At 47.0% G+C, this 24,395-nt stretch overlaps 1 protein-coding gene across 4 annotated transcripts in view; it reads left to right on the forward strand.

Annotated features, from left to right (window-relative positions):
* The window catches only part of SIPA1L1 (signal induced proliferation associated 1 like 1), a 1,823,374-nt gene that overhangs the window by 930,768 nt on the left and 868,211 nt on the right, over positions 1 to 24,395 (forward strand). For all 4 annotated transcript variants that reach the window (XM_069638601.1, XM_069638604.1, XM_069638602.1 and 1 more), the window contains exon 10: positions 18,711 to 18,985. In XM_069638601.1, the coding sequence (XP_069494702.1) occupies positions 18,711 to 18,985 (275 nt within the window). The remainder of the gene's footprint in view (positions 1 to 18,710; positions 18,986 to 24,395) is intronic.

The raw sequence follows: 24,395 nt of genomic DNA on the forward strand, positions 1-24,395 counted from the left end.
TGAATTTAAAAGATACCAATGCTGGAGAAATACAGTTACAGGTATATAACTAAAACTTATCCATACCTCGACGACTAGCTTGTCTGAGCGGAGTCCCCCGAGGGAGTCCAGCGCACAGTTGCCACACGTGCACATGCTATAAGATTTGGTTTTCTCCACCAACCTTAGGAAGTCCCAACTACTTCCCATGCAGTCCTTAACATTCCTGGGACTCATTTGGGATACAAGGGTGGAAAGGATCTTCCACTCGGAAGACAAAATCATGGCCATCAAGAAGGCCCGGGACATTTTCTCAGACCGGTAACCTCAGCATAGTGGTACCAGCACTTGCTCAGAATAATGGCAGCTTGTCGCCTGGCAGTGCCAAACACCAGGCTCAAGATGAGTCTGCAGCTACATTTCTCAGCCTCTTGGAATCAGGAGATGGGCTCCCAAGCAGCTCCAGTCAGCATACCACAACACCTTCACCAGGACCTTTCGTGGTGGAGTGCAGACTCCAACCTGTTAGCGGGCAGGCTGTTCAGGTAGCCACCCCCGGAGATCACCATTACCACAGACTCGTCCCTAGAGAGAGGGGCAGTGGCTACTCTAGACAACCAGTGTCCATGGAGTCCGGTTACGGCAGGAACAACTGGAACACATCAACTGGCTCAAGATGACCAGCTGGCTTGCTCACAAAGCGTTCCTCCCCAAGGTCAGCAAAACGCCTGTTTGCATTTCAGACAACTCCATATGTATGTATTACATCAACAAGCAGGGTTGCACCAGGTGGTTTCCTCTCTGCAGGCTGTCGATCGACATATGGGAGTGGGCACTGGTGAACAACCTTTTTATCAGAAGTCCACCTCCCGGGGAATCCAACTTGGAGGCAGACTCATCAGGCTGGGGGTCGATAACTGAGTGGCAGTTGAACGAGGATGTTCTGAGAGAGATATTAATCAGGTGGGGGCATCCGCAGGTGGACTTATTCGCCAACGAGAGCAACAGAAGATCAGTTTGCGTCCTGGATGGGGCAAGGCAGGGGCTCTATGGGGGACGTGTCATCTGCAAGGTAAGAGTTACGTAGGACTCTGCTCATCTTGATGGCACTATGGTGGCCAGCCAGACCTTGGCTCTCAGGACGCCTGCGACTGTCGGATCAGCCTTGGGTCCCACTTCTCTTGGGTCCATCCCCCCTACTCACCCAGCAGGGGGGGCAGAGTGGTTCACCCAGCTCCACAGAAATTAGCCCCAACAATGTGGTTTCTGAACAAGTCACTTTGAAACATCTGCACCTGTCACAGAACAACCTGGCTATCATTCAGGGGAGAAGCAACGCCATAAGCAGTCAGTACAAAAGCAAATGGACCAGGCCCTGTCACTGGGCCAAGGCAAACAAGCTAGATCCTCTGGCTTGCTCACTGGAAGACGCGTTCTCTTTCTCTGTGCGTCTGGCTCAATCTGGTGTGCAGGGCTGTCATACTTATCTGGTGGCAATAGGGGTCTGCAACAACTCCGGAGATCACATCTTTTCCTCTTCGAACCCGGTAGTCAAAAAGCACTTGGCGGACCTGACCAGATAGTACCCCCCGGTCAAGCACCCGCATCTGGTCTGGCACCTTAACGTAGTGCTTGGCGCCCTGGCCCACAAGCCTTTCGAGCCCATGGTGTCAGCGGATATCAGGCTAGTTACTATAAAGACTGCTCTACTAGTTGGCCTTACATCAGCGTGCATGATCAGTGAGATACAGGTGCTGGCGGCTTCAGAGCCATATATCACATTTCACTGGGACAAGGTGCTGCTCTGGACACACCTTGCATTTCTCCCTAAATTTGTGTCATTGTTTTACCTTAATGAGAAGATAGTACTTCCGACATTCTTCGCAGATCAATAGGATAAGGCTCATAAGGTATTGCACTGTCTGGATGTCAGACGTGCTCCAAGATAAATTTGACAAATTTCCAAAACCTATGATTGGAAACAGACTCCTATCTCAGAGACACAACCCATACTATACAGACTTTTGAAAATTTCGAATTCAATTCAGACACTCAAATTTTGGTAACGATGGACATCAAAGCGCTCTACACTTGTATTCCTCAGACTGCCTCTATTGTTTGCATTTATGATTTTCTAACGACAACAAATTTACAGTCACGAGTTCCTCCAGCTTTCATTATTGGCAAACCCAAAACCTTCAGACTCATTTCGGAATAAATTGTATACTAATAGATATTTGAGGGATTTCTAACCTCTATTTTGATTTTAGATTGTTTCTCAAATCTGATGAAAGTCACTATGAAACTGTTTCATTTATCCTTTTCTTTTCCTAAAATCAGAGGAGCTTTTCCTCTCTTGCTCTCTCCCCTTGTTCTGAGCACTGGGTTTTTCGTTTACTTACACTTGCACTTATCATTATCCCTTTCCTTCATTCTTTAACCTTGGTTATGTGTAACCATATGTTTGATGAATGATGTAAATAATTGTTTCATCTTCTCCATGTTTACGATTCGATGTATAACTTTTTTGTCTTTTTCAATTGTTGTTCAACATATGGCAGTCTTTGTTTGCAACTCTTTTAGCATTAAAACAGTATAATTTGTACACTGAAAATGTTGTGGTACCTGTGGCCATCTTGTGTTTCTATATATTTAACCATGCATTAATATGGTTGTAACTAGGGGTGTGATTTGATGCAGGGAAAAAAAAAAATTTACAAAGAGGCACTCCGCCAATTCAGCACACTAGGCAAGGTGCTGAGTGCTTTGTTCCTTGTTTTGCAGCATTATCTTGTTGTGCCAAGATTTTACCTGAACAGAACAAGGCGCCTCTGTAAATTGGATGCATTGTTCATTACTTTTGGCAGGTCAAAACCAGGCTGTCAATCCTCCAAGGCTTCTATAGCTAGGTGGATGGTTATGGCCGTAAAGGAGGCATATGAGGGGCAACACAGGTCTTTGCCAGGGTTCCATGTGTTAAAATCGTGGCAAAAATGGCTGTGGACACAAAAGATCGTGGCAAAAAGGCTGTGGTTTTGCCGCCGCAATCCATGTAAAGGATGCGGGGGACACCCCCACAACTCCCGGACCCATTATACCATTTAATGGGAGCGGGGAACACTCTCGCAACCCCGCTCCACTTAAATGGTGTAATGGGATACACCTTTAACGGGTCAAACCATGGCATTTTTGCTGTGATTTTTTCTTTTTAAATTTTTTTATTTTTTATTTTTTTTATTTTGTACAGGCAACATTTTGGTGCAATTATATCACTGCATAACCTTTGCCAGTAAATATGCATGCCCACGTCATCATAGCCAAGGCCACAGACACGTTACTTGGCAAACAATCAGCAGGGTGGCTACTTGGGCTTCCCCATCTGCCTTTTGCAGACACTACTGCTTGGATGCCAGCGCCAGATCGGGCGCAGCATTTGGCCAGGCAGTTTTGAAGAACTTGAAGGCTCTACTTCAGGACCGAAACGCCGGACTCTCCACACACTTCTGTTCCTTGGAATTAGCTGGTTCAGTACTGTTGGAGCCTCAACTTCTGCTGCTGAATCCGCTGTACCCTGCTTTACCCTGCCTGAGGACGGGCCCGATGACCGCAGTGTGTGATACACAGCGTGTGAAAAGCATTAGTGGCTCCTGCTACTTTAAGGGAATATGGAAGTTACATATTCCCCACCCAGGTGTGGAGCACCTGTGCGGTTTCTGGCGTTGAGTCCAGTCACTCGCCAGTCAACCGACTGTCCTGATTGCTAGCCAGACTCCCATTAGCACAATGTCCAAGAAGCTGGGGAAATAGGAGCAATTGGACCATAATACTTTGCAGGAGCGTGCCACCAGCCTGCGTAGTTTTCATCCCTGTAGCCGCACGTTATCTGAGGGACCTCAACCTCTGTGAGGAACCGGAGGACTTTAGGCTTCCAAGCGACGGGTCTCCCGATCTGGCCTGTAGAGGTAAGCCCCAAGACTGTACAATTGCCATCCCGCTGACACCGGTTACGTTGGAGGCGCCTTTGATCCCTGCCTCTTTCTTGGATGATGGGTTAGATTGAAACGACTCACAGCCCCACAGCTCTCCCCATGCCTGTGGACCGCGCTCTGCAGAATCTATTGGAACAGAGTGCGATGGCACCCGATTGCTGCCGGCAACATCGAGGAAAATTATAACCTATACCTTCCTCGAGAGGGCCGACTGAAGATCTAAATTTGTCCCGGATTATGACTACAGAGTGCAGAGAGAGCAGCTCCACCGAGCGCTCCCCTAAGAAATCCGTATGGGCTAACTAAGACGACGAGGTCGTCTGATTCCCTATCAGACTTAAATGACCAGCAGCCTAGGATACATTACAAGTTAACCTTTGGGTCTGCCGTCACCGATCACGGATCTTCTTGACAACAGCGTACCTGAAAGCAACCAATGTTGTTCAATTTAAAGAACTGCAAGGCGATTTGCCGCCCAATGGAAACAACATTGTTTAACTGGACTTCTAAAACCATGTCGGCTATCGCTGAGCCTCAAACTCTCCTCTCCCTCCACTATCCGTGCACAATCATTCCTTAAATGGAAATGGAGGGGTCCTCCAAGACAACAGAAGATGGATTCTCTGCCACGCACAATGAACCTTCAAGATTCTGGCTATCAAGCCGACTCGTTAGCTCCTCGAAGCAACTTCTCAGGGGCCCTCAATAAGGGAGTACTGAGACCCTGCAAGTGTGCCTAAAAGAAGACTTGACAGATGCAGAACTATTAGAGGGTCTAAGGGACGAGTTGGACCCGACGAACCCTCCCCAGGTAGTTCTGTCAACTCGGGGGGTGGGGGGGGGGGTGGGAGGCCGCGTTGACAGGTGTCAGTCGAGTAAAAACCACCACACCGCCAATGAAATGCCCAAGACCTTCCTCTACCCCCTCAAGTGTTTCTCCTGATCTGTACTCCAACCCTAGGGGTCTAGATAGCAGGCCTACTGAGTCCCCATTTAACCCTCTAGCCTTGTCCACACACGTAATCCATCCACAAACAAGTCACACTGGAGCAGCTAGATAAGGGCATGAGAAGACTCATAGGTCGCAAAGTGACCGATACGAGTACTTCCCACGAGCCCAGCAAAGGTCATTCAGGCCCTGGGGCTACAATACTCTGCAAGAAGTTCACATGGAACAAGAAACAGTTTGTTGGGAATGTACCACCAACCTCTTTGGTGGAAATCCATCATGAAGATCGGTATGCGGCTAATAGGCCTCCCAGCCTACTGGAAGATCAGCAGGCTTAGGCGGTTGGTGCCCCACAACTACAAGGCCACTTGGCATGTGAGGAAAATGGTAAATGGACAGAGGAACAACAACCACACCCATGTCACGCACTCAAACAAGTGAAAATACAAGAACAGGATCATTTCCTTTATCTGACCATACCACCTTGTTAGCAATGCTTCATACAAAAATGATATTCTTGGAGAGGTACATCACGGCCAAAGAGCCAACACTAACAAAATACTTCTGACTAGGAAACGTAACAGATTGTCTGCCTTCATCTCCACAGAGTAACAACGCCCATAGGCGGCATCAAAACCAAAATGATAGTCTGCCACTAAACAGAGAAAGTAATAAAACAAGAACGTGGAATCTAATGACAGGACCCACCTACAAAAAGAAGGATCTGCCCACTTCGGACAAATATAGGCGCAATACGGAAACAGTCATCAATAACAGTAGTGCAAAACGAATTCGGCCTATGCCACTTGAATCCGCGTCTTAAACATCTCTCTACAGATGACATTGCAATAATAGAATTTCGACAAGAGACCCGAGCTGATTTCATTCATATTCACCTATATCCAGTGGCGATAAAAAATCTTCCGTCAGCGGCTCAAAATTTTTTAGCCATGGGATTTGATATTACCGAACTATTGACGAATACCCCTTTTTTCGGAATACTTGAAGAGTAAAGGTGGTGAAGACGAACAGAACTCAAAACAGTGCAGGAATTTGACTTCTATTGTGAGCTGTACCAAGAATAACGCTGATGAAGTACTTCTATCTAAGTGAAATGATAAACACTATAGAAGAAAAGAAAAATCCCCTAAGAGGCCTAAAACGAACATCACTCTGACAATCAACTGAGAGGCAAAAAAGGACATGTCTATAACAGCTCAGAGTAAAACTGTGATTTTGAGAACTTCTGACACGGAGGACCCCTGGGCTTGGCTCCCTGGCGCCTTAGCAAAAAAAAGAGCTATCCAAGAATTGACATAACCAGTGCTTCCAACGCACACACCCTAGCCTCATGGAATACAAGAGGTTTTAGTCCCTCAACTCAACAGGTCGACCTTCCATGGAATCACCTGCATTTGTTTTGCTTGCAGGAGATCTGGCTGCGAGAGGAACCAACCCTTGATGGTTTACAGCCCTGGTTAATCCTGCTATTAGAGGGCTAGCAGGAAGACCTAGTAATGGGCTTCTAACCTTAATGTACGGGCAGGATATGAGATTGTAGAAGGCGCCCTACATACAACACAGTCCTACGAAAAGATGACGAGCTTGATAATAAAGTTCCACCGGCGCAGAGCCAACTATCCATACTTACCTATTGAAATGATTTGGTTGTTCGGAGAGCTATGTTGGAAAAAATTGCAGACACTATTGACGTGGGCCTTGCGTATGAAAATTCTTCAATCATATGCAGAGATTTCAACATGTCCGCTTATGGTGTGTATTATTACCACACAAGAGGAAAACGTGAACTCAATTGTCATGAAGAGCAAAACTTGGCTCTGGCACGAATTTGTGAAAAATCGTGATCTGCACATGACCAATGCGTATTTCGATCAGGACAGTCTTTGCCACTCAACATGGAAAAGGTGAGGCTCGTCTTCGATTATAGATTACATCTTTGTTTCTCGAGAGATTACTTTGCTAATAACAGCTCTGGATGTGATGATAACAGATAAAAAGCGATCATAACTCGTTCAAACTAACCTGGACAGCCTTCTCCCCCAATCTCCATGTAAAAGCGATATCGTCAGTAACAGCGAATAGTCCAGGAAATTGCCTGAGGATTAACGTAACGAAAATCGATCAAGTAGCTAACAACTTGGCTAATGCCACGAGAAGGCCCTCGACTGTTAAATCCAAAGGAATGATGGACTATAGACACCTGCTGGCCTGTTACAGGTCAAAGAAAAATCAAGGAAGGTTATATGATAAGCTAGCACATCAGCACACGGCTCGACCCTCGTTAAACGTAAGGAGTTGAGGAAAGCCATCTGATCTACAAGGGCACTTCCGATCATGTCTCAAGAGTTTCAATGGAAACAAATCAAGTCTTCCTACAGAACCTGGTGTAAAAATCACAAAGCCTCCCTCCTACAAGACTATGCAGAAAGGATGTTGGCAGTAATCAAGGAGCAATCTTCAGCTCAAATGTGGACGCTTTTAAGAGCACCTTCTCGAACACAACAATGTCTTCAAGCTACGGGTGTCAGGGAAGCAGCTTGGTCTAAATTCTACCGAAAGCTTTTTGAGGACCCGAACCCAGGATACTAAGCAAGAACCCCGAGCTCTAGAGGATTGGATCTATCATTAGACCCAGAGGACTTAATATTAATGATAATCAGATTTAACACCTCAAGGGCACCAGGTCCGGACGGGATCTCAAATCAAATGTTGAAAACCTACCCGGAACAATGGGTCAGGCTGCTGGACATACTACAAGAAATTGTGAAGAAAAAAGTGATCCCTATGTCGTGAAAGACCGCAAACATTATTCTGATCTTTAAAAATGGAGTAAGAGCTGATCCTACTAACTACAGGCATATAGCCTTCTCAGTGTCATGTGGGAATTATATTATTTTCCTACTGCTGAAAAGAATGACTCCATGGCTGGAACGTAATGCTCTCCAGGATACATTTCAAGCCGGCTTTGTAAAGGGCCTGGGCACAGTCCCCCGGTGTTGATCATCTCCTTGCTGAAAGCTAAAGTCTTGACATCGAACATCCAAACCCACCTGCATTTGTGGATTTCTCCAAAGCTTTTGATATCTTCAATAGAACACTGCTGTGGCACAAACTGAGGGAGAAAAACTGCCTGGGAGACCAACTTGAACAAATAGGTCTCCACTCGAATACCACCATTAGATTACGTCTTAAAACAGTGGCCAAATTAAGTTAAAAAATTCAAACGCGTTGAGTAAATCAAGGATGTGCCTTAGTACCTGCTCTATACAATTTTTACATCTCTGATCTTAGTCCGCATATGGCGGCCATACGTTTTCCGCCTAAACTGGGACATACAATCATAACCCACATACTCTATGCTGATGATCTTGTTCTTCTAGACGTCACGGAAATCGGTCTCCAACGGCAACTATGTGGCTTCCAGAAGTACGCAATGTAGAATCACCTACAGAGCAACACACACAAAACGAAAAAAATAATTCTAAAGAGGACTCGGAAGGGACCAAAGAAAAACTTTAAATGGCATCTGAATAAAGAAGAGATTATAAAGGTTCTGCCATTTATCTAGTTTGGAATAATGATCTCTTGCAGCAGGGTGGAATCCGAAGCTGCAGAATCACTAGCTATTCAGGTTACAACCTTGACAAGTCAAGCATTGATAATAAAAATAAATTCTCCCTGATTACAATAATTGAATTTTATAGATCAAACGTCGTCCCAATGTCAACCTATGGCTCCAAAGTACTTATTAAGCTGCTGCCAAAATGGTGGCTGCGCATGGAGGGCCGCTTCTGGAAAAAAGTCTTGGGGCTCCCTCAAACAACCTCCATCCAGTTCATAAGAAAATAACTAGCTCTTAAATCGCTCTTAATGGCTTTACAATGGAAGAAACTAACTATGCAAAATGCTTGAGTCTCACCAGTCTCTATTATTGAAGCACTTCGATAGGAACTCTTAATGATATCTAATTCTTTATACTCCTACGTCCCGTCCCCTTTCCTCCATACTTGTGGGACATCTCTCCGTCCTGTGGGACGGAACCGGAGCACTTTGTAAAAAGCATCCACATTTTTTTCCCAAATTTTGTCCCTCCTCTGTCCTGCGTGGGGCCCGGCACGCGGCCGTAACCCCGTCCACCTTGGCTCTGCCCTGCGCATCTCCCATCAGTCCTTTTCTCCGCTCGATCGGTGCCGGATGCACTTGCATCTTCGGAAGATGTTCTTCCCCTTTTTCCTCTCTGGCTCTCGCTAGCGTTCGGTTACTAGTCTGTCTATGTCTTTCAAATTAGACTTTCCAGATTGTTTGTGTCACCGTCGCTTCGCGAGGGCAGATGCCCATCCTCTTTGTTTAGAGTGTTTGGGTCCGGAACACTGTTGGGACTCCTGTTTTTACTGTGACTCCCTTTCGGTCCGGGTACTTCAGCGTCAGTTGGAGCGGTGGGAGGAGGTGTTCCGACGAACTCCTCCTTCGCATTTTCAGGCATTCATCGACGAGAAGAAAAAACACCCGGTAAGTTCTTTACTTTTCAGGGCACCCCGACCGCGGGATACCTTCCCGGGTTCCTCTCGGTCCGGGAGAGGCGTTGATCGCTCTGATACCGGGGTTCAACCTGAGGTGCGGTTGGGCCTAATAATTCTACCAGAGTTTTCTCTGAGGGTCTCCGTAAGGGGCCTGTGAACACAGGAGTACGCTCCGAGGCCCCTCCTGTGGGGGCTGTTTGTAGACCCAGTTCTACAGAGTCGTGGGGTACCAGAGTTCGCTCTGAGGCCTCTGTCGGCTTCCCTCAAAAACAAAACCGGGGTGCGCCCCGAGGCCTTGGCTGGGCTTGTAGTTACCGAACGGATGTTCGAGGCCCGCACAGAAAAGGCTGTTACTGGACCTGGGGTCTGAGGTCCCTCGAACAGAGGCTAAAGCTACCAACAGTTCTGAGAGACCGGTCAAGGCTTTGTCGGTGAAAGCGCACCGTTCCCGCTCTTGTGGTGACACCAGATCTGTTGAGGTGGCAAAGAAGCAAAGTCCTTCTTTTACCGGCAGTGCCGAGGTCCGTCCTTCGAAGGCTCAGTTGGCGGTTGGTATGTCACAAAAACATTCCTGGCCTCATAGTACCGGCTCGGCCGAGGTTCCTTATGTTACGGCTAAGATTAAGACCCCTGATCCATCGACTTTTACCCCTGCCTCACTTCCTCACGTGCCGCAGTTCCCCTCAGATGAGGACAAAATGGCGCCCGTTCCCGCCACGACTACGGCGCCCATTTTAGGTGCTACCCCTACAACTACGCCATCGGCTTCTGGTGTAGGGCTCGGTCTCTTGGGTGAGCCTAAGGTCCCTTGTGCGCATCCTTACCGGCCGGTTTGATTGGAACGCCCGGATGCATCTTCCGCACAATGTTTCGTTGCCTGCGGGGGTGGCTCCTTTGATTTATGTGGATATGTCGGAGGGCCCAGTGTGGCACCCTTCCCCGTTGCGTCCCTGGACTTGGTCAGCTCATGAGAGGCCTCCTCAGGTCCCGAAACAATCTCCTGAGGATGCCTTTTTCGGTAAATTTCAAGCGCTTATGCGCACCGACCCCATGAGGGAATATTTCAAAGGGCTTTTCAAGGAGATATGTCCACCAGCGCCTCCGGCTCCACCTGTTCGTCAGGTGGTTCCGCGGCATCTCCATTGCCCGTGGTCCCCCCCGCCCTTCTGCTCTCACGCCTTTGCCTCCATTGTCCCCAGTGGACAAGGCAGTGCCTGACACGGCTCAGCAGGATCCTGACCTGTCAGATGACCCTCAAGGCGATCAGGACAACGAGGACCTTCCCCGCTCTATCAGAGCCTTTCATGACCGGGTACTGGACATGATGAGTTTCTTAGATGTTCCGGTGCCCGAGGCACCTGCTCCGCAGGAGGGCATGCTTTCTGGGGCGTTCACCCTGTCTCCCTTGGAGCGTACCGACCTGTTCCTGCAGAAGGAGTGTTAGGGAGAATTCTCTGTTTAGGCTGAATTTCCTAACCTAGTGAGTCCCCCAGCAGCTTTGCTGGATTTTTGGGGTTTATTTTTTTTCTCCTGCCAAGAGTGAGACTCTTTTACCCTCACTCTTGGGCATGATTTGAGTGTGTTTCTTTGAATCTAGATGTGTTTAATGGGCTATGGGGTCTTTTACCCCATAGGGCTTCATGTGTTTTTGTGATGTGTGTTGTACAGCACCCTCAGTGCAGTAACACAGGGGTGTCATAGTGACTCCCCAGTATAGACTCCATACCCTGGGACTGACTACTGTCTCCCAGGGCCTGTAAAGTCACCATTGACTTTACTAGTCTTAAATTCTGAACAGAACCAGTACAAACCATCATATTGTGGACGTACTGGCTGGGGCAATTCAATTGCCCCGGGGTCTGTTAGTCGAGGGGGCATGTCTCCGTCCCCCCTGATCGAGTTTTGGCTGGTGGCAGTGGATACTACTTTTTATATTCAACCGCGAATATTTCTCTATGGGATTTTCCCATTGTTCGAGGCTACTATCTTTATTTATTTAATTACGATAGCCTCGAACATACCGCCGGTTTATTTAATATTAATTCTCCGGTTGGTATTTTTTGCCAAAACTCTGTTCTAAAATGGCGTTTGTGTTCTCTTCTGTGACTCCAACCCAAGTCGAGCCCTTTGTTCCGCTTTTTGGCGGGCTTCTCCACAGAAGCCCTCCAATGTCTGCTACCTTTCCCAACTACCTCAGGGATACTTCCTCTGCAGAGCCTAGGGACACTGTACCATGTGTAAGATATGTAATTATTAAGATTGTTATTATGCTGTATTGTTATACTTTTTTGTAATTTATCTCCTTGTATGTTCTTTTCTTGCAACCCTGTACAAATTGCGCCCTGATGCCCCCAGGCCTGATGGTCTGCGCATTATAAATAAACAAATACAAATCGGTGCCACTCTGTCTGGGGTACTTAGGAGTGGTGGAGGGGGATTTAGGCACCCTGGGCTGAGTTGCCTAGGCAACTCAAGTCGCACTCCGTCCTGATTGGCCCAAGTGGTGAGCCGGCCGGCTCACCACTTGGCATGTTTGAGTGACAGCTAGGCTGAGTGAATGGGGGTTTTCTGCATAAAAGCAGGGCTTTGGGGACTGGAACTTCAGAAGTCGCCACAGGACCTGAGAATCCGACGAGGGAGAAGCTGAGCCGACCTGCCACGACGACACCACCGGTGGAGCCCTGCTGGACCGTCTCACCACTTTTCCCAACGACGGAGGAGATCTCCCGCCAGAGTGTCTTCATCCTTTGACTGGTGGGGATAACCAGTTTCACCGTCTTTTCGCTTTCCCGACGTATCTCGTGGCTGCCTTGCCTGTGCCAAGCACCCCGGCAACCGGGATACCACATTTTACCACGACTGCGAATTAAAGGGTATTACCTTTAACCGGAAAACTCTGCGGCTGGTTTCTTCCCTGGTAGTGCAACAACCTTCATCTTTCCTCCAAGTCGAGTTCTTCTCTTCCCCTGGACGACGACGAGACTTGCACCCACTGCCAGGAACAACTGCCACCGCTGAAGGATCCTTCCCACTTAAGATACTGTGTCCCGCCTGGCTTCCCTTGCCACCGACTGTACGGGGTAGATTTAGCCCCCGGCTTTCGAACCTGGGTTAGCCTGGGACACCCTGGCTAAACTTTTCTGAGCCTCTCTAAACTCTTTTCGACCTCTCTGCAAGACTTTCTAAGCCTAGTGTAACTGTGTGATCTTGGGCGCGTTTGTGCTCTGCTCTCTCTAAGAGTGGGCCCAGCCTATGGACTTTGGCTCACAAGTGACTTTTGCTCTTTTGCCTTGCTAATAGTGTTCCTGAATCTTAGAGTGGTGTACCTTCCCATATTCTGTCTTTTTCCCTCCCTTTTTCACAAACTTATTGGAGTGCCATCTATAGTTAAGCGCTCACCTCTGTATGAAAAGAAGTGGTGTTTTACTAAGATTTATCTGATAAGGAATAAGGGTTGTATATATTACCATAGTAACTGTGTTTAGAGTGTTTTACAATAAGAGTGCTGGAGTGTTTCAAACAGTGTATTTTTAAATAAAAAATGATATACTTTGATACCAAAGCTCTGGTCAGTGTTTGTTTGTATTATTGTGTCTGAGTGCCTATTGTGTATACTTTGCATACCGCCTAACTCTTCTTGAGGGAAGTCTGACTGCTCAGCCACAGCTACCAGGTAAATCTGGGTGGTACAGACTGCTACCAAATGGGTTTACTGCTAACACCTGTAGTCCTCAATCTTTTTCAGTGTTCCCTAAGGGAACTGCACAGGTTTCTGCCTAACAAGGACGTTCTGGCCGAGGTTGGAAGAGTCTGGGAAAAGCCACACTCGGGACTTTTTGTCAATAAAAAGATTGACGCGAGGTACAGGCTGCATTCTTCGGAAGAGGTGGCTCTGTCATCTTGTCCGCCTCCCTCCTCTATGGTGGTGGCTGTGGCCACTTTGCAGTTCAGGCCTGCAGCATCCTCTTCCACGACGGCTACTCGGGTTCTGGGTAAGGAGGACAAGCTCCTCGACTCCCTCGGGAGGAAAATCTTCGCCAACTCGGCCCTGCAGCTTAGGCAGGCCAACGCCGAATTGATATTCGCAGGAGCTACATGCGGATGTGGAAAGGTCTGTCGGAGTTTGAGGAGCACGTCCCGGTCGAGAAGCTGGAGGACTTCAAAGGAGGCCTTTCCGATGCCAGGGTCTTGGCCCAGGATCTCCTGGAGGCTGCGGCTCATCACGTAGACACCTTAGCTCAAGGCCTCATGCTCGGGGTTGATAACTCACGGCAGGCGTGGCTCCATGCCACTAAATTTTCTAAGGAAGTGCAAGACAAGGTGTTGGACCTTCCATTCGATGGTAACGAGCTTTTTCATTCTTCTACTGATGTAGAGCTCACCAAAACCAAGGATAGCACTCAGACGGCTAAATCATTGTCTGTTCTGGTTAAACCTCCTTTCAAATCCAAGAGACAGTTGTCGCAAAGTCGACCCTCCTCCTGGTTTTAGGGGCTTCTTCGACCGCAAATCTCGCAGAGTGGGTACTCCTGCGGGGAATAACCACCGTAGACGACAACGTACACGGTTTTTCTCCCGCTCCTCAGCCTCATCAGATTCAGGTGGCACCGCCGCCGATAAACCTGCCAAATGAGGGTTTTCAGCGCTCGCACGAGACCGCGATGGAGGACGCATTGCGTCTCATTGGGAGGCGTGGCAGACCATCACAGAAGACAGATGGGTCTTGTCAGTCGCTCGAGCGGGCTTCCGCTTACCTTTACCCCCTACCCCACCCCTCAACCCTCCTTTTCAGCTGTCGGCTCACCCTCCCTCAAGGCCGAGGTTCCGAAACTTCTGGACCTCAGAGCTCTGGAACCCGTTCCCCGTGGGGAGCGAGGGGAGGGCTTCTAGTCTCAGCTGTTTACGGTGCCCAAACCCAACCAGGCTGGCCTGCGCACCATCCTAGACCTTTCCCAGTTCAATCTTTTCCTACCCCAAGAGAAATTCAAGATGATCACGCCCGGCCAGATACGCTCCTCTTTGCAAATGGGCGATTGGCTCAGCGTGGTGGATCTTCAGGATGCGTACATGCATATCCTGATTTGGAATCCACACAGGAGATACCTCCGCTGCTCTTTGGGAGAGGAGCACTTCCAGTTTCGGGTGCTTCCCTTTGGCCTCAGCTGGGCACCGCGTGTCTTCACGAAGATGTCGGTGATTGCGGCCTATCTTCGTCTCCAGGGTATCCATGTGTAGCCTTATTTGGACGACTGGCTCTTACGCAGCCCTTGTCCGTTGGCAGCAGCGGGCAACCTCCAGTCTCTCCTTCAGCTCCTGTTTCATCTTGGGCTGTCGGTGAACTGGCGGAAATCCTCCATGATGGTCTCACAGGACCTGATCTTCCTGGGTTTTCGTTGGAAAACGATCAACTGCAGAGTGTATCTGACCGGGGACAGAATGGCGGATCTGTTGGCCATGTGTCAGATGTTTGCGCAGTCGGAGAGCATGTCAGCCTGGTGGTTCCAGAGTCTTCTGGGCCTCATGGCCTCGTGTGTACTGGCTCTTCCTCTTGCTCGTCTCAAAATGAGACAGACCCAGATGGCTCTTCGGAATTCATGGCGTCGGGCAGTGGATCCGGATTCCATGCGAATAATGATTCCGGATTCCATGAGTGGACCTGGACTGGTGGTCATCTCTCAGCAAGCTGTCGGTGGTCGCGGGGTTTCAGGACCCAGCCCCCATGGTGAAGATCACGACGGACTCCTCCCTTCTGGGGTGGGGTGCAACATTAGATCTTCTTCAGGTCTCGGACCTCTGGTCGCCTCAGGACAAGCTCCTGCACATAAATAATTTGGAGCTTCTGGCGATTTTTCTGGCGCTCAAGGCGTTCAGACCGCTCATTGTCAACAAGGTGGTCCGCATAAGAACGGACAATGTGGTATCAATGTATTACATAAACAAGCAAGGGGGAACAAAGTTTCCCCCCCCCCCCCTCGTGGACCTGTCCATCCAGATTTGGGAGTGGGCCGTGCTTCATGGTGTCTGGCTGCTTGCAGTGCACATCCCGGGCCTGAAGGTCACAGCGGATGCCCTCAGCCGGCGGACAGTGGTCAGCTACGAGTGGGAGTTGAAGGCGGAGGTCCTATCATGGATTTTCTCGTGTTGAGCCACACCGGGGGTGGGCCTCTTCGCTGCGGCGGTAAACAAGAAGCTTCCTCAGTATGCCTCCAGGGGGGGGGCTGGGAGCCTCCTCTTTGGGGGATGCTCTCGAGATTCCATGGCACAACATGAGAGCTTACGCCTTCCCGCCTCTGCCTCTAGTTCATCGAGCAATTTGGAAGTTGAATAACTCTGTGAACTGTTCCCTTCTGCTGATGGCTCCGTGGTGGCCTGCCAGGTTTTGGTTCTCAGAACTTAAACACCTGTCGGCGTATCCGCCGATCAGGTTACAAGTAACTCCCGATCTTCTTCACCAAGGGGAACAGTTGTGGCCCCCCTCCACACAATCGCTCAGCTTGGCGGCATGGTGCCTGAGTTCAAGTCTTTAGAGCATCTGAGTTTGTCTGCGGATAACATGCGCATTATCCAGGCAGCCAGGAAATCCTCGACCAGATCTCAATACAGGAGTAAATGGCTCAGGTTCTGTCATTGGTGTTTGGAGAAGAAGTTGGATCCGAGGATGGCCACCATTGACACGGTGCTGTCCTTCATGTCCCCCTAGCAGAGTCAGGGGTTCCTGTTCTGTCATGCAGGACTCATCTCTCAGCGGTTTCCGCTTACCTTTCTACAGACCTGTTTTCTTATTCTCTAACCCAGTGGTGAAGAGGCATTTTGCTGGCTTGACACGCCTCTACCCTCCGGTGCGTAATCCGCACCCGCCATGGGACCTAAATGTAGTCCTGACGGCTCTGTGCCATAAACCCTTTGAACCAATGGCTACGGTGGACCTCAAGTACTTGTCTTGGAAAGTGTCTTTTCTGGTCGCCGTTACGTCAGCGAGGAGAGTCAGTGAGCTGCAGGCATTGTCGGTGGAGCATCCTTTCTTGGTCTTACACAAGGACAAGGTAGTCCTTCGGACAAACCTGCCTTTCCTACCAAAGGTAGTGACCGAATTCCATCTGAATCAGTTGATCTCCCTTCCGGTCTTTTTTCCGAACCCTGCCTCAGAGGCTAAAAGAGTTCTACACTGTCTTGATGTCCGAAGAGCTCTTAAGTTCTACCTGGACAGGACTTCCGAGTTTAGGACTTCTCAACTTTTTGTGACCTTCGGTAACCCTCAGGGCAAGCCGGCATTTAAGGCAACTATTTCCAGGTGGATTGCCGCCTGCATCACGGAGTCTTTCACCGTCCAAAGGCTGAAACCTCCTAAAGGTATCCATGCTCACCTGGTGCGGGGCAAGGCAGCCGCGGTTGCTTTTCAGAAATATGTTCCCTGGGAGTCCATCGCTAGGGCAGCTACTTGGGCCTCCCCATCAGCTTTCTCTAAGCACTACTGTCTTGACATGAGCTCTAGAGCTGATGCTCAGTTTGGTCAGGCTGTGCTGAAGAACCTGTTTCAGTAAGGGGTATTTCCATCCACCCGTAGTTCCTGTAAGGAGTGCTTGGGAATCTCCCACAAGTATGGAGGAAAGGGGACGGGACGTAGGAGTATTACCAGGTTACTCACCGTAGTGACCACCTTACTCCTAGTCCATAGTCCCCTTTCCTCCATACGCCCGCCGTCCCCTCTAATAAGGTTTCTCTGTTATTGCTAATGGGTCTGTGACCCGGTGATAGAAAAGGACTGATGGGCGATGCGCAGGGCGGAGCCAAGGAGGGCGGGGTTACAGCCGCGTGCCGGGCCCCGCGCAGGAAAGAGAGGAGGGACAACATTTTGTAAAAAGCATCCAATTTTTTTTCCAAAGTGCTCCGGTCCCGTTCCACAGCACGGAGAGATGTCCCACAAGTATGGAGGAAAGTGGACTTTGGACTAGGAGTAAGGTGGTCACTACGGTGAGTAACCTGGTAAATCGTTTCCTGGGAAAGACTGTTCCACACTAATAGCCTTTGGAATGTCAAATAGATGACTTGACTATTTCTCTGATATCAGTCAAAACGAAATTAAGAGCTAACGACTGGATAACTACCATTGATGAGCTATCTCAACTAACCCATCATCATGAGCTGGCAGTGGAATCGCGGCAAAAAGGGGATTTCCTCACCCATACTTAATCAAATGCCCTGACCCGGTGGTCAGCAGAAGATTTGAGGATCCTTTTTAATCTTTGTCAAACTGGAGAAATTATTTCAGTCCGGGATCCTATCCTACCCGTACAAAGAGCACTACATGTCGATTCTGCTCTGAGAAAGAAACAAAACAAACACTTAAGCATCTCTTTGCAACTTGTTCTTATTTCTCAAGTCAAAGGACACGGTTCTTCTGCCACTTTTTGACTGAATTTAGGACAATCACGCCGGATTTATGGTGGAAGCACATGCTAAACAGGGCTAAAATGCCTTTAACAGTAACCATGGTCCATGGTTGCCTTCCACGGGACCATCCTGGAAAAAAAGCTTGCCACGAAAGCAGCCGACACTAAAGCCTAAGTTACAAAACATGGCCCAGGAGAAGGTCGAATGAGAAGCCCTCTGTAGGAGACGGTAGCTCTTGGTACACTCATAAGGACATGATGGTGTCTTTTTTTTACTTCAAAGTTTACTTGTAAACTAAACAGCAACAAATGCTTTTTTTTTTTAAAAAAAAAACGTGTTTTCTTAGAGGGGCATCTCTCCTCCCCAGGGCTGCATTCAGTTGTCATTAGCATATTTCTTTTTTCAAAATCCTATCGGTCTGTCTCCCACTGGGCTGCGTGTGAACCCTTCTACAGAGTCCGACCTGCATTTTCAGTGTTTTTTTTATTTTTTACTTGCGTGCCCATGTGCCAGGCAGGGCCCAATCGTAGACTCAGTGAGTCTAAAAGACACCCTGTTTGGTGCGCACGGGCATCCAAAATTTAAAACGTATTAGGGTAATTTGCGAGGGGGGCCCGACATTTTCGTCTGCCTTAGGGCCTCCACAGGGTTCAATCCGGCACTGATGCTGTCACAAGCTAGCTTTGTGTACAGACTATGCTTATGAGTCGCTGGGCGGCTGCATGACAATGTGAATGTTTATAGTGCTGTATGGTTACTTTCATCATACTCTTCGTGTGATTTTTCTCTGTCTAGTTTGCTACCTGTACTGATTCTGCAAGGCATAAAAGGATTGCTGTCTTCTGATTTCTCCATTTTTAGATTGTGACCAAGGGCTGTGAAACTATCGACATGACGCTGAGGCGGAATGGACTAGGGCAGCTTGGTTTCCATGTGAACTATGAAGGCATTGTGGCGGATGTTGAACCGTATGGCTATGCTTGGCAGGCGGGTCTGAGGCAAGGCAGCAGACTAGTGGAGATCTGCAAGGTTGCTGTGGCTACTCTGAGTCATGAGCAGATGATCGATCTGCTGAGGACATCTGTGACAGTCAAGGTTGTGATAATCCTGCCACATGAGGATGGCAGTCCACGCAGGTACAGTTGATGTCATTTCTCTATGGAACCATAAATGACGCTGTAGAAAGGGTGCCTGGCAAAATAATTTTGCTAATTTCCATCAGACTAGTTTTTGATGTTACTTAACATTATTTACAAAGCGCTAACTGAGCAAGGTGGGCAATGGAACACTGTACATGAAAGCTCCATGTAGCGACTATGTATTTCTCACCAGCAGGATTAGTGTACATATATGGGCAATATTGACTGCAAGTGGGCTAAAGTGTCTACCCACCCTGTCTGATATTAAAGTATAAAGCTGCGGCCAGCGTAGTATGCGACTTCCCAAGGGGCTAATATAGACTATGTGCATAATCCGTCACCATTTCATTTATGAAACACCTTTGCTATTTATACCCGGTGAATGCTTTTTTGTGTTTGGGACTTTTTATTTCTGATGTCTGAGCATGAACCTAGGTATGGGAAAGCAATGGAGCACTCGCTGTACATAGTTGGAGGCCTTCATTAGATGGTTACACAGTGAAAGATCCTTACAGCGGCATTTTAGGTGCATACCCGGCAATAGACGTTTTCCTGTATGTAAGCTATAGATTTACGCAGCACAAAGCATTACAAATAAGGTGCTGCGCTTTCAGCAAGATGGTCGACATTTCTACCCGTTATATTACCCTAGACCCACACGTGCCCCGATGCCCACTACTTCTGCTGCATCCTTCCTCCTGACACATTTAATTGGCCATGATGACGTATAAAACTGGACACATCAAAACTTTCATAGCATGTGACCATGAATGGACCAGTCAGAGAAATGGTCGCTGCATTTTGTAACCACACGAGTATGTTTTGGTATGTACATAATATACTACAGGCATTGATGGGGGATATTGGGGATGTTATGAAATATAAGACTATAAGTTGATGGGCTCCCAGTCCCCAAAATAATTCTGAGGTGGCCTTACAGGACCATAGCAGTCATTTGTTGATGTTTTTTTTTTGGGATGCAAGTTTGCTGTCAGACCTACGAATAACAATTGGTAACAATGGGCACAATAAATAATCGCTGTACCTGGGAACTCTCAACTGATTTTCCCTGTTGTTCATTCCCAACTATTGCATTCTTGAAAATAAACCCCTTCCATTTGTGAAAGAACAGTAGTCTGTCATGTAAAACAAATGTGTGTGGTGGTGGTATGTGTTCCCATTAATGTTAGGATGTTGGCATGATAACCCATTTGCTCTTCAGTCACTTAATTGCACTGTGGGCAACTAAACCCTAGTCCCCACAGGTCATTGGCCTTCATTGCTAGAAAATCATTTTTAAAAACTTGTTACTTGATATTTATATATAGCCTACTGGCATTATGCTCTCAAAGTTTTGTGGGAAGAATGGCCCTTCGGCAGACTTTAGTCTAAATGAACATGAAAATAAAATGACACTGCATTGCATGCCAATAATGTTTAGGCGACTGTGCAATGACCACCGGAGATGACATGTTTAAAGATATTGAGTGTTCAGGCTCAGATGATTGCTATCACTGATTTTGACAGATGGACTTTATCTTTTTTGAGGCTTAGCCATTTTTTTTTTAGTCGCAATATTTAAGAGGCTACACTATTATAAATGAGTCTTTCAATCCCAAGAACTGTCTACTGTTAAGGGCTCTACTCTAATGTACACGCAGAATATATGCAAACTGAATAACATGCAGCCACGTGTAAATGACCAGCACATTTGTCGGATATGTGAAGGATATATTCAGTGCATGCCCTGTTGTCCAACATAATGTTAATGCAGTAGAAGTTTCATATTGTATATTGTTTTGTACTGTTGATGAAGTTAATGCAGTAGAAATGTTTTATATTGCATACAAATGTAGTTGTATACTGTTGAACAGAGTGAAACTATCTTTGGTAATGCATTGCCATCTATCTAGAGAAAATATTGGCTGGTCTACCTATGCAGACTGAGCTCATTAGTCTGAAAGCTGGATGTGGAACAAATAGGGCAGGTAGCGCGGGAAGGGTCAGATGTCTGGTTTTCTGTATGCAGTGACAGTTTTGACACCCTTCTCTTACGTCACTACGCTTTGCCTTAAGGATGTGCCTAGCTTCCATCGCTTGTGATGTAAAAGATTTTGAAGACCTTTCACCTCATGGAGGCCTAGCTGTTTTTGATGGATATTATGCTGCAAACATTAAAAAGATTAGTTTGAGGCCATCAGTAAAACACAGAACCCACCTGCTGTCTGAATACAATGACAATGCTATCTACTATTCAATTTAACATCTGTCTGTATGTAATGTATTGTATACATGTGCTCCTATAGCTATACCTGCACACACATGCTCAAAGTATTGACTGCAGCATTGGTACTTTGTCTGTGGAGCTTGAGTGACGTTACTGTAACTGTAGTGTGAGGGCTATAGGCTCACTGTGGCTAGTGTATAAATCATAAAATTTGAGAACTGATCACAGTACTATAGAATGGTACTAGCATACATTTCTATTAATGCACATTATCAGATAAACCGTAAATAAACTATACTTCTCTTGAAAGGTAAAGCCTGCAAAAGGCCAATAAAGATTACACTGTGCAGACTAACATGCAAGCAAAATGACTGGGCACCAGGATATGGAGCACCCTAGCTCTTCACATGCGCACTTCTTTTTTTAATTTTTAAAAATGTATTTATAGTGTCATTGGTTAATTAAAACCTTAAACATAATTTTTAACAATTGATCATAATTCATTAAAACCACATTTCTAATATAGCTCCACAAGAAACACAAAACATATAAAATGTAAACATCAATTATCCGACCTATTGCAATCCTATATAAACACTTCACCTAAATAATAACAATTCATAGGGAAAAGAAAGAATTGCCATATTTCCTTCAAGTAGCTAGGATAAAATACTGTTATTCCATTGCTCTAATTAAAAATGTCACAATTTGATTAATAATTACAATATCTAAAAAGACATTATATAGATAATACAGTATTTAAAAGAACCAGGCGGTTAAACAATCAATTTGATAGTTCAAGACTACATTCTTCAATTTCTTTTCTAATAGATTAGGGGGACATTATTCACACTGATACTATCAGGTAATTATTCCCTATTTCTTAGGATTTTTCTCCATATATAATTCGCTCCTATATAAATCAAGGGTTCTGCTATAAAGATGCATGACCAAAATTGGTCTGATGTAATCATCCTGATATCATGTGTCGAGTCCTTATACCCTTTGTAATACAAATCTGATAATTTGTCACAGTCGGTCAAAAGGTGTTTTATCGTTTCCCCCTCCCTTTGACACAACCTGCACACTTTTATCTCTAGGTATAACATTCCAGCCACCAATATATTCATAACAAGGTAGTATGTTAAATCTCAATGAAGTGATGAACCTAGCGAGATCTCTATTGCCTACCTTCAGTTTATAACTGTGGGGCTTAGACGCTGCCATACCTTGTAGACTGTATCCTTCAAATTGTCTTATTCCCTAGCAGCTCCAGATTATTACATAAATACCACTGTATTTGTATTGCCTTTCTTTTCAAAGTTTTGTACAAGCATTTCATATCCAGTCTCTTTAGGTACATTCATATTAATTTCTCTTAAAAAGAGAAGTTTGTCAGATCTTTCATGGTCTCAGGGGAGTTGCTAGGTCTGGAAAGACCCGGGGCTAAGCTGATGTCGGAACTGTTGGGACTGGGGGCTAGCTAGTCTTTTGGCTGTAGCTAAGATTCTATCTGGGGCTACAACCAAAAGATCAGGGGCTATAGCCCCCTTAACCCCCACCTAGCAACGCCCCTGCATGGTCTCATACATACCCTCCTTCTCGAGCATGCATCTTCCCATTACTTTAAAAAAACTATCTTCGCAATCGCTCTGAGATGTCATTTTAATATACAGTTTATAGCACTTAATTTTCCATAGGGTAGTTAAGGAGGTAAGTCCCACTTTGCATCTTATTGCTTCTATGGGGGTGGAATTGGCTAGCCTTAAAGGAATGGTTTGCCCAAAAAGTTTTATTTCAAAAATAGATGGGCAACATTTTTTTTTTCAAAGTCCCTATGTAAAATTTTGAGCAATTCAAGCTCAAAGATAGCACATGGGGGCATCCATTTTGTGAAATGGATGCCCGCCGATGTGCTTGCTTTGGCTTTTGCGGCACTAATGAAGGAAAAGCCAGCCAGCTGTAGTAAACAAAAGCTACCACTGGGTGGCTTTTCCTTCAATGGTGCTGTACGCGGAGGACGGGGGACCAGAGACTACAGGCAGAAAAGCTGCAGCTGCATCTCGGTAAGTGTTGTAAAAAATAAACACTAGCTGCGTTTTTTTTTCCTAAGTTTTCTGGGCTGGAGGAGCCCGGAACACTTAGAAATAAAACCGCAGCTTTAAAAACATTGTATTTGTTTGCGGTTGCTTTTGAAGAGACCGCAAACATAAATACAATGCTATTGTGTTTGAAAAAGCTGCGGTTTTTCTTTCTAAGTTTCTCAGGCTCCTCCAGCTCGGAGGAGCCTGAGAAACTCTGAAAGAAAAATCGCAGCGTTTTCAAACACAACCGCGTTGTTTCTGCCTGCCGTGGCTATCACTGTCATGAGCGCTACTCCCGAGGAGCCAAGACTGGCCCAGCGTCCCCGGAAGCAGGCTCATCATCCACACCCCCTGTTCCAGCAGACCCCTACAGGGGCCCTTTGGACCATGTCCTGGCGCCTCTGGCGCCAGGGTCATAAGGAACCACAGTCCCGGCGCCATGGGCGCCGGGCTCATATTCTTAAAGTGTGCAGTAGTGATTGGGTGGACTTGCCTGTGGCAGACCATGCTGCATACTCACCTAGAACAATCCAAGCTGGGTGAAGTCCCAGCCACTGGCTGGGAGGGACCAATCCTCTGTTACAGGAACTCTTTTCTTACCTGGGTGGGGCTAATGCTAATCCTCTGACACTGGAACTCTTTTCTTACCTGGGTGAGGCTGGAGGAAGAATACGTACCAAAGCACTTCTCCACTATTTAAACCACGCCCGATAGAATTCACGTGCTTCGCGTTATTCTGCAACAGCAGCAGGACACTCACCGAGTCGGCTCCTGCATTCCAGGTCCAGACACACCCTCAGCTTCTCGAGCAGCAACCTGTGGATGAAGAAAAGGCACAGGAACATCTACTCACCAGAATTCAGCCACAAGAATCCAGTCTCCGACAACCTGCAAATAAAGACATAAGGTTAGAAAACGGGCAAAACGCTCGCAGCTGCGCTCGCTTACCTTATCCATCCGTGATCGCACCGGAGTTCACCGCGGCCTTCGCTCCGGCAGCATCCCAGCACCTGGAAGACAAAAGACATTATTAGAGGTGCCCATTTTGAAGTGGCCACAATTCAGTAATACTTACGCGCTTCTTCACGCGCAGCAG

This window comes from Ambystoma mexicanum, chromosome 14 (genome assembly GCF_040938575.1).
Source record: "Ambystoma mexicanum isolate Mex_15411 chromosome 14, UKY_AmexF1_1, whole genome shotgun sequence".
Classification (NCBI taxonomy): Eukaryota; Metazoa; Chordata; class Amphibia; order Caudata; family Ambystomatidae; genus Ambystoma; species Ambystoma mexicanum.